Below are 10713 nucleotides of genomic sequence, written 5' to 3'. Positions count from 1 at the left end.
TTAATCGCTGTTTTAGCATGTACTGGTGGCAGGGCCAGCACAGCACACTAGGGATCAAACCCTGGTCCCTGCAGGTGCTTTAGTCTGCTAAGCTATCTGGCCGGCCCTACATTTTGTAATGGTCAAGTCTGTGTAAACAGATCTTCCTCCTGAACAGATCTTCCTCCTATCTCTTTGTGGTAAAAATTATCAAAACCCAATATTTTAGTTTTTTAAAATACATAATGCATAATTGTTATGTACATTTACCATACCCTGCAATAATGCATCAGAACTTCTAACTTACTACTTCCTAAACAACCTTTTTCCAACCTATTGCCTATTTTCCTTGACTTCTCAACTTTCATGAGATCAACTTCTTAGACTTCATATAAAAGTGATATCTAGTATTACATTCCTTTCTATGCTTATTTTACTTGACATAGTAATCTCCAATTCCACCCATATTGTTGCAAATGGGAACAATATAGTATGCCATTGTGTATAAATATCACATTTTCTTTATTAATTTATCTGTTAATAGACATTTAGGTTGATTCCAAATCTTGCCTCTTGTGAATAAACATGTAAACATGTAATGAACATGGAAGTGTAGATCTCTTCAACACTCACATAAGTTCCTTTGGATGTATACACAGGAATGGGATTTCTAGGTCATATGGTAATTCAATGATTAATTCTTTGAGATGAATTTATTCTATTTTCTAAAATGGCAGTACTATACCAATCTACATTCCCACCAACAGTGTATAAGAGATCCCTTTTTTCCTCATCCTTTCAGTATTTATTATCTTTTTTACAATAGTCATCTAAAGTGAAGTGAGGTGATATCTCATTGTGGTTTTCATTTGCATTTCTGTGACAATTAGTGGTGCTGAATTTTTTTTTATAATACCTGTTGATCATTTGCATGTCCTTTTAAAAAATGTCTATTTATATCTAGTTCCTTTTTTTTTTTTAGGGAAGGATCTACAGGGTGTTCAGGGTCTCACTACTAGATCAGACTCCTAGTGACCCACCTGTTTACAGCCTCCCAAGAGCTGGGATTACAGGTGTGTGTCACCAAGCCCAGTCTCAATTGCCATCTCAGCATGCCCAGGGGGTGGGGCTGGCATGACAGGCTGGAGGATCAAAGTTCCAGCCTCTGAGCTTGCTTGCAGGTGCTTTAATCCACTGAGCTATTTGCCCGGCCCTTATTGCCCATTTTAAAAAGCAGATTATGCCGTTTTGCTATTTAGTTAAATTCCTTATATGTTTTGGATATTAATTCCTTGTTAAATATATAGTTTTAAAGTATTTTCTTTCATTCTGTAGAATTTTTCTTCGCTTTTTTGGTTGCTTTCCTTACTGTGTTGAAGTTTTTTAGTTTGGTATAATCCCATTTGACCATATTTGGCTTTGTTTCCTTTACAGTTTTTCAAGTTTAACCCCAAAAATATTTACAGTCCTTGTTCATTTTAATTTCTTGAAGCCTTTCCCTGGTCTAATTTCATATCTTGCATTTACATCTTTAATCCATTTTGAGTTGATTTATGAGTCTGGCTTCATTCTTCTGCTTCTAGATACCCAATTTTCCTAGCACCATTTACTAAAGAAACTATTTTACTTCTTTTCTTGTAACACAAGTGGAAGGTAGAAGGCAGATTGTTGTCCCAGCTCTGAATTAATCAAGATTGAGCTAATGTCCTAGGAAATGACATTCTCTAGCAGTCTTGTCTGCCTCTGTTGAATTCCCACAGTGGTATCTAGGACTGCAAACATTGAGAACTTTTGTTTTTGCAACTTGATTGTTTTTTTATTAGCACATGCTTGCAGTTCAGGCAGTTTACAGTCATCATAGCAGAGTGTTTACATGTACATATTACAGCGTGTTTGGCTTTTTTAAAAATACACTTCTCTTGCCATCCTCCTTACCATCCTTGAGAACTTTTTTTTAACTTATTTTGAAATTGTCTACTAACACCCTCAATTTGCACATTAACACTCAGAAAGTATGAGTGAAGGGGCTTTAACAAGGCACATTTCTTGTTTACATAATCATTACTTTTTGAACTTTATGACTCAGGGCTTTGTACCTTGCTTCATTTGGCTGCTGGTGGTAAATTTTATACCATTTTTGGTGTGATTCCCCCCCCAAACACACACACAGTTTTTCCTCAATTAATGGGAAATTATTTTATCTTGTTTTATAAGTGTTTTGATAGGCATTCATAGTTTTGATTTGTGACTTACAAAACTCTAAATGTATGTAAATGGGTTGAATTCCTAAATTTTTCCTTAAAATTATTTTATTAATTTAGAAAATTAATAGAGACTTAGGATGTGACTGAGTGGTAGAGTATACCTAGCATGTCCTAGGCCCTGCGTTCAATCCTTAGCACCACAAAAATAGACAACAAAAGAAAAAGAAACCAATAATTCAGATGATCCTATAAAGATCGGCAAATATTTGAACAAAAATTTCACCAAAGGCAATATACAGATGTCAAATAAACACATAAAAGATGTTCAGTATCATTAGCCATTAGAAGGATACAAATCAAAATAATAATATACTATTATGTGTCTACCAAAATGACTAAAATAAAACATACTGACCATACCAATTGTTGGTGAGGATATTGGATAATTGAAATTCTCAAACTCTCTTTTGGCCATAGTGTACAATGGTACAGCCTCTTAAAAACCAGTTTATCAGTGTCTTTAAAAGTTCATTGTCACCTACACCCTTCCCATTCCTAAGTACTAACTCAAGAAAACTGAAAGCATATGTTCATTCAAATATGTGTGCATAAATGTTCATAACATCTTTGTACGTAATAACTAAAACATGGAAGCAGCCCAAATGTCCATTTATGTGGACACACTTTACTACTCAGATCTGGAAAGGAATGAACTATTGATTGATATATGCAGCAACATAGGTGAATCTCAAAATAATGATGCTGAATGAATGATAGCAAACAAAAAATACCTACTGTATGATACTGCTTATTTAAAATTCTAGAAACTGCAAAGTAAATATTTAGTGACAGAAATCACATGGGCACTTGCTAAGGACAAGAGCAAGGAAGGTTGAAGGCATTGCAAAGGGCCATGAGGAAACTTTTGTGAGTGATAGATATGTTCTTGTGCTGATGCTTTCTTGGGTGTATATGTGTGTCAGAACTTATCAAGCTGCACATTTAAATATGTGCTACTTCTTTATGTCAATTATAATTCAAAGAGCAAAAAAATATATAGAAAATTATAACATGGACGTCTTTCCTTGCCAGCACTACGAGTCTACTTTATTCTTTCTGTTATGTGTATGGTTTATAATTGCATACATATACTTCAGTTTTATCCACACAGCCTAGGGGGGTTGACTAATCTGTTCCAGGTGATGGAGCCTGCTTTTCCCTGTGTTGATAAGGATAAGAGTGGTCTTTTTTTTCTTTTGCTGAATCTGATTAATACATCTGACATCATCAGTCAAAATGTAATTTCTGAAACCTACTGCTTCTGGTTGTCTGTAACATCTTGTCTCATTGGATAGAGAAGACTCTTGTTTATCATAAATATGAAAACAGATTAAGAGACTATAAATGAGTTTTCTATATAATTATGGTGCTTCTGAGATAATTTAATTCAAACCCCTTATTTTTACAGACTAGAAAGCAGGATAAGTGATTTACCTGAGATCATACAGATAGAGCCCAGGACTACCATCTCTTAGTCTATTTTTTACTGCCCAGATGTCAAATAATTGCTTTTTTGCCCTAAGGTTTTTTGTATCAGCTCTGGATTAGTACATATTAATCTTTAGGAAAAAATACAAATGAAAAACACTTCCCATGGGCCATTGTTGACCAACTTTCCTAGAGAAGTGATTCTATTTGGAGTTCTTTTTTCTTTATAGCACAGGGAATAAAGAAAGATTTTAAAGTAAAAATAATAAAGTCAACATCCCTGCTGTATCTTGTACTATGCAGCTAATACATTTCTCAGGGAATGACCTTGTTGCACCTCTTGCATGCTCCAGGATTTCTGCTCCTGCACTTTATTTTCATAGTAATATCTCAGAAATCACATGACAACTTGGAAAGTTTATTTAACACCGGCTAAAACATTGTAGACTTTGCTTATTTACCAGTTGTTTTGTTTGATGAAATACATATGAATGTCTACTATATGCCAGGCACTGTTTTAAGTGCTGGGATGCACTAGTGAGTTAAAAAAAAATGTCCCTTCCTTATAGATCTTTGATTTGTAAGTAGGAAAATACCAAAGACCAGTTAATCTGTATCTAGTATATCAAATGTTGGCAAATGTGAGGGAGAAAATTATGTAGAAGAGATAATGCATGCTAGGAACACGTGAGTACATAAACTATTTTATTTATCATAGTTAAGGTAAATCAATAATAAAGTGACATTTGGACTTTTTTGCTACAAAATAGGTCTTTATTCTTAGGAAAATGTAGTCAGAGCTAGCTTCCTTATGCTATTATACATAAAATCTTAACATCAGATGCAGCACAGTATAGTACAGATAGTTTTTAAACTGATCTCCAAACAAGCACAAACCCCACTATGCTGAAAAAAGAAAAACCAAAAAACCATACCAAACCAAACCAAAACAAAACAAAAATCATGTAATTTGAGGTTTTTGGCAAAAGGCAGTAATAAAGTGACATTTGAACAAATGCAAAACCAAAGGAGGGGCTGGGGAAATGGCCCAGTGGAATAAGTGCTTCCCTGGCAAGCACAAGGGCCTGAGTTCAATCCCTGGTTCTGCCAAAAAAAAAAAAAGAAAAAAAAAAAAAAAGAGAAAACTCTGGGCACACCTGTGGAAAGAGCATTTTAAGCAAAACACATGAAAGCAAGCAAACAACCAAACAAACAAAGGAAGCAGCTATACAGATCCTAAAGTGAGTTTGTGTATGATACTTTTGAATAATCTGGAAATGCATGAGCAAGGGAAGGTACTTGAGAAGAAACGAAGGCAGATGGGTCAGGTTGCACAAGACTTGGTTGATACTTGAAAGGTTTGTCTTGTAGTTGGAATATGAAGGATGGCTCTGAGCACATAATCTTATTTTTCTATTAAAAAGCTAAGGTAAAATTTGTATAGCATAAACCATCATTTTAAGAATGTTTTTGTTTTCAAGTCAAGGGTTTGCTGTGTTGCCCGGGTTGGCCTCAAGCCCCTATGCTGAAGTGATGCTTCTGCCCTAGCTTCCCATGTAGCTAGGACTACAGGAGTGTACCCCCATGCCTGGCCATTTTAATGGTTTTAAAGTGTCCAACTTTGTAGCTGTTACTTTTAGCATTTTGTGCAACGATGAGTATTTTCAAACATTTTTATTGCCCCCAAAAGAAACTCTATACTCATTTAGCAACCACTGCCTGTTTCTCTCACTCTTTAAACTGTTTTCTATCTCTGTAGATTTGCCTATTCTATATTTTCTCCATACAAATGGATTCACGCAAAATATGCCTGTTTGTTTTCATCTTCTTTTCATTAGCATGATGCTGTCAATGTTCATCCATGTTGCGGCATGTGTCAGAACTTTGTTCTCTTTTATGAATGGGTAATATTTTAATCTATATAATATTATATGTGTATACAACATTTTGTTTATTCAGTCATTTCTTAATAGATTTTGGGGTTATTTCCACCTTTAGGGTATTAGGAATAATGCTCTATGAACATTTATGGAACAGATTTTGTGTGAACATATGCTTTTAATTCATTGCTCATAGGTATATAGAGCTAGAAACAAAATTCTGGGTCATATGGTAACTATATATGATTTACATTTTAAAAGCTTATTTTGGCTGCTGTGTTGTGGACAGATTGTGCGGGAACAAGGGAAATTGCAGAATGTTTAGCTAGGAAGCTGTTGCAACCAACCAGTTGCTAGATGATGGTAGTCTAGGCCAGAGTAATGGCACTGTAACAGGTAAGAAGCGATCAGATTCTAGATAAATGTTAAAGAAAAGCTAAGAATACTTACTGATAAATTGGATTTGTATTGTGAGAGAAAGAGGAGTCAAAGATAATGCTAGAGGTTTTTGACCTGAGAAATGAAAGGAGGAAATTGCTATCAAATGATATTGTGGGAAGAGCAGGTTTGAGGAAGAATCACTTTTTGATGTTAAAGGTGTTGTTTGAAACATCCAATTTGGAAAGTGTCTTAGTCAGTACTTGTAAGAGAGAAGTTTAATGCAGGACACAGAAATTTACAAGATTAGCATACAGTATTCACCTATAGAGTCAAATGCAAAAAGTAAGCATTCTGTTTGAGCACTACACATCTGAGGAATCCTGCTGAAGGGCCAGATTCCATAGCAGTGTCCCATGCAAGTTTTTATGAGGAGGCTGAAGAATCCATGATGGAAGACTGAAAGATCTGTGCTGGAAAGTCTACGGGCCAGTGCTGGAGGCTAGCAAGTCTGCTCTGGCAAGCTGGAAGCCGACTAATTCTCACAGAAAACCAGGAGATGACACCCAAGGCACAGGTGGAGACCAGAGATCCTCCCAAGAGAACAACTGCCATCTTTGGTGAAGAAGACTGGAGCTCTGTTGAAGACAGCAGCTGAAGCTTTTGTGAGGGAAATCAGTATAAAATCCTCCCCTCCTCTTATAGCAGTCCAACAATCATGCTGACCCAACTCAGCTGGGCATTGCTACTCAAGTTGAACTTTCATTAATTAACTACTACAGGTAAACTGTTGGAAAAACAAATAGGGAGTTTAAGAAATAAATATGAGTTATTATTTTATAGGACAAATTTAAAGCCATGAGACTACTAGAACTTATTAAAGGATAACTCTAGAGATTTTTGTTCTAATGGTGTTTGTAAATAGGATATCAAGTCTGCATCTTGTACAGCAATTAACCACTAGGAAGAATTTCTGCAATGTGTTAATTACTGAAACTGTCCTACCAATTTGGTTTGAAACTGTCACGTTGCTATTTGTTTCTCAATAAAATTATGGAAAAAAAAGAAAAAAAGAAAAGAAAAACATCCCAGGGAAGAAACCTAGACATAATCCAAATATTAAGAGTTCTAGTGGGGGAGGCGACCAAACAGGGGGTTGAGAAGCAGCAGGCAGTAAGATTGGAGGAGGAAACCAGGAGAATGTGGAATCTTGGAAGAGAGAGGAAGTTACCAAAAATACTTGAGGAAGAATGATTTCTCTCCCCTTGTTGCTTCTCTCATTAATTATTTGAGATAAGGAAATCAGGAATGGTATTCTGACTTTCAGAGATGGGACTGTTATTTTGAATGCCCAGATCATTCTTCATTGGTTAATTAAGCTAGAAAAGAACTCTGATTTTCTCTCTTAGTTACTTTCTCACTGATGAGACCAAGTATCTGGCACCCAAAGTTAAAGGAAGAAAGTTTTATTTGTCTCACAGTTTGTAGAGGCCCTAATCTAGTCCATAATTTGTTGGCTCCAAGGCAGGGTGGCATGGTATGGAAGAGGAGAAATAGTTCACGGTGGAAGAAGGCAGCAAAGCAAGCAGAAGACCTAAGCAGCATCTTTCTGCCCCTTTTATATTCCACCTAGGCTACAGAGATTATAGTGGCCCAAAGCAGTGGACTGATTTAGTAATCACATAACCTTAATCCCAGCAAGCATCACACATTCTAGATCTAGCCACCCCTGAAAAAGCCCCACTGATGACTACATGAGGTTTTGAGGAGACTTCTAGACACCAACCTTAACATCTTATGAATATTGTCTTGACATATTATTTATTATTGGAAATGCATAAGCCATTTTGAGGGTCTTTATTCAAGAATGCAATCAACAAATATCTGAGAACGTACTTTATACTTGCCTATCTTCTAGACAGTGGACACACAGCAGTGGACAAAATATGTGGTCACTTATGAACTTAGTCAAATGGAGTAGAATGACATCAAATAAATAATTTGTTTAAATTACTGAACAACATAAATACCTTGTTTTAAAAATGTAAGCAAATAATTACATATATGATGGATGCTACTGTAGTGGATTGCTAACTGGTGGTCAACTTGTTACACCTAGCTGAACTGAACTAGCATGGTACTGGGTGTGTGAGTTCTACTGAAGATTTTTGCCAGCAGTGTTAGGGGCAGAACTGAAGAAGCTGTTGAGAGGCTGGTAGGGATGCTGTTTGGGAAGCTGTTGGAGCTTTTGGAAGCCATTGCTTCTCCTGGGCTGTTCCACTGGGTGACGTTGTCATGCTGGCTTTCCTGATGAACTTGGCTGTTCTTATTGCTGGAAGAGCTGGGGACCTTTGTTGTCACTGAGAATGGCTATGATTTATTTGTGGGGTGCTCTAGTCCTCATTTTGAGCATCACTTCCTGACTCTAGAGGGGAAGATCATGCACATCTCAGTCTTCTGGAGAAGCTTGCTTTTCCTGTTGGGAACTCAGCTTTCCTCATAGATGGGGGAGCTTGGGACTTCACTGTTGCTGAGGATGGCTGTGGTGCTTTTGCAGGAAGCTCTGATTCTTACCTTGAGTGTTGTTTCCTGTCCATTTCAGATTCCTCAGCCTGCTAGGACAGATTTTCATCTCCATGGCACAGACTTCCTAGCTTCCACCACTAACTTTGGGCCTTTCCAGTGTAGATCTGTGAAGCAGGCCTGCGTGAGAGTTTGTCATGGACTTTAGGCCTTTAGTTGGAGTTGTGGGAGGCATTGTTATAAGCTCTAGGTTTTCAGCTGGATTCATGCAGGGTATTAGGATCCAGGCCCTCAGCTGGATTATTTGGTCTTTAGTATGTGGACATATTTCCTGCACTCCTTATATATGATTCTTAGGGGGATTCATTAGAAAATAATCTTATAAAATATGTTCTTGTATTGCATTGTTTCCTTTGCAAAAATCCCAAACCATGACAACTACTAATAAATCAGGGTGTTTTAGGAGTAAGGCTATTTTTCCATACTTAGTGTATGGCCAGAGGGAATTGGAGGAATTGACATAGGAGAAGAGGACTGAATGAGTTGATTCAGCCAGGTTAAGAAAACAACATAGCAAGCATAGAGAAGAAGGAGAGGAAAGCTTTGTAATGTTCTGGAATATAAAGTGTAAAGAGGAATGGAGGATGAAAAATGAGGCTGGAGATGAGCAGGAGTCAAGTCAAAGATTTTCTTGCTGTGCTAAGCAGTCTAGGTTTAGTCTCAACAGCACTGGGGGGGCATTGGATTTTGTAAATTAAAGTCTACTTATATTTATTTTAGAAACACCCACATTACTATTGTGAATGGGTTGGAGAGACCACCTAGAGGCAGGAGAGTTTTCTCTCTTTAAACATTGACTCTTTTCATTCTAGTGTGCCTTTTGAAGTGCCGAAGTTGAAAAGTGGAAAGAGTGCATTGGAAGCTGAGAGTGAAAGTTTGGATAGCTACACAGCTGACTCAGATAGTGCTTCAAGGTGAATATACCCCCATTTTCCTCACTTCTGCTCAATCTGAGTTTTCATTTTGTTTTTTAGCATCAAGATGTGGGTCTGTGCTTTTAGTGTTTCTGATTTCTGTCTTCAGGCAACTGAATGTAGTATTTTCTCTGACTTCACCCAAAGTCTCTCAGTAGCATTTACACTGAGTTGGCTCTGAACACAGCTTTCTGGAGTATGTTAACTTTCCCAGTCTGCTGTACCTTGGAAGATTCTCCATGGCCCAGTAGCAACTGATGCTGCTGTGCTTTAGGAGTGGGGGTAAGAGTATTTGTGTTTGTGTAAAACTGCTTGTCAGATCTTTTACATGCCTTCAAGATAAATCAAGTATGAAATTTGGATTTGGTTTTCTTTGGTAACTTTTGCATTTGATTACTATGATGACCCCAAGCCACTGACTCTCCTTTGGTAGAGCTTTGGGTCCTGGTGGAAGAGGAAAGGAAAAGAATGATTTAATTATAATATCTTAATATCCCTCCAGGAGAGACTCTCTCGATAAATCTGGCCTCTTTCCAGAATGGAAGAAGATGTCTTCCCCCCGATCTCAAGTAGAAAAGGTAAACTTCTGGTTATTGTTTTTTCCTTCTCTTCTGTCCCTCTTTCTCTTTTTTCTTTCTTTATATTCGCTTCCCTCACCTTGCTTTCTCCTTTCCTTTCTTCTAACACTTACCCTTTGCCTCTTCCCCCCTCCTTTTTTCCTTCCTTCCCTCCTTCAACTTCCTTCTTTCCTTCCTTCCTTCCTTCCTTCTCCAGTTAGAATTTAAATCAGGAATTCGATTAAGCAAATTGCTTTTAAGATTCACTTGGAAGTACTTTCTAAGGTATTGGTTCAAATGAGTGATAAAGTAGTTTTTCAATACTTTAGGCAGTTCATTTTTTAGTTTTGTTGTAGTTGAATAAGTACCTGAGCCTTATTCTGCTTACAGCTGTTCTTCATTACTCACCACTTCTACCTGAACACCTGCCAGTTTCCACTACTTTTCCCTTATTCCTTCCTAGGAAATTCAGCCGGTGGGTCAAAATGTAGTATCTGTTGATGAGGATGAAATGATATTCAAGAACACCAGAAAAATCTTCAGGCCTGCAGGTAGCCAGTTTGGGAACTGAAGTTCTGAGTACCCATGTTGGGCCTGTGGTATAGAGCAGAGTAGGCCTGTTTTGACTTGGATTTTTGGTCTTTCCCTTAGAATACACTAAATCTGTGATAGATCTTCGTCCAGAAGATGTAGGGCATGAGAGTAGCTCCATGGGAGACAGAAGCAAATC

At 37.3% G+C, this 10713-nt stretch overlaps 1 protein-coding gene across 1 annotated transcript in view; it reads left to right on the top strand.

The window, feature by feature from the left end:
• Sytl4 (synaptotagmin like 4) overlaps positions 1 to 10713 on the top strand; it is an 84022-nt gene that overhangs the window by 40975 nt on the left and 32334 nt on the right. The window contains exons 6-8 of the mRNA XM_023703442.1: positions 9325 to 9426; positions 9929 to 10004; positions 10447 to 10534. Coding sequence (XP_023559210.1) covers positions 9325 to 9426; positions 9929 to 10004; positions 10447 to 10534 — 266 coding nt within the window. The remainder of the gene's footprint in view (positions 1 to 9324; positions 9427 to 9928; positions 10005 to 10446; positions 10535 to 10713) is intronic.

Source organism: Octodon degus, unplaced genomic scaffold, assembly GCF_000260255.1.
Source record: "Octodon degus isolate 3935 unplaced genomic scaffold, OctDeg1.0 scaffold00171, whole genome shotgun sequence".
Lineage (NCBI taxonomy): Eukaryota > Metazoa > Chordata > Mammalia > Rodentia > Octodontidae > Octodon > Octodon degus.
This window is presented reverse-complemented; position numbering and strand designations above follow the sequence as displayed.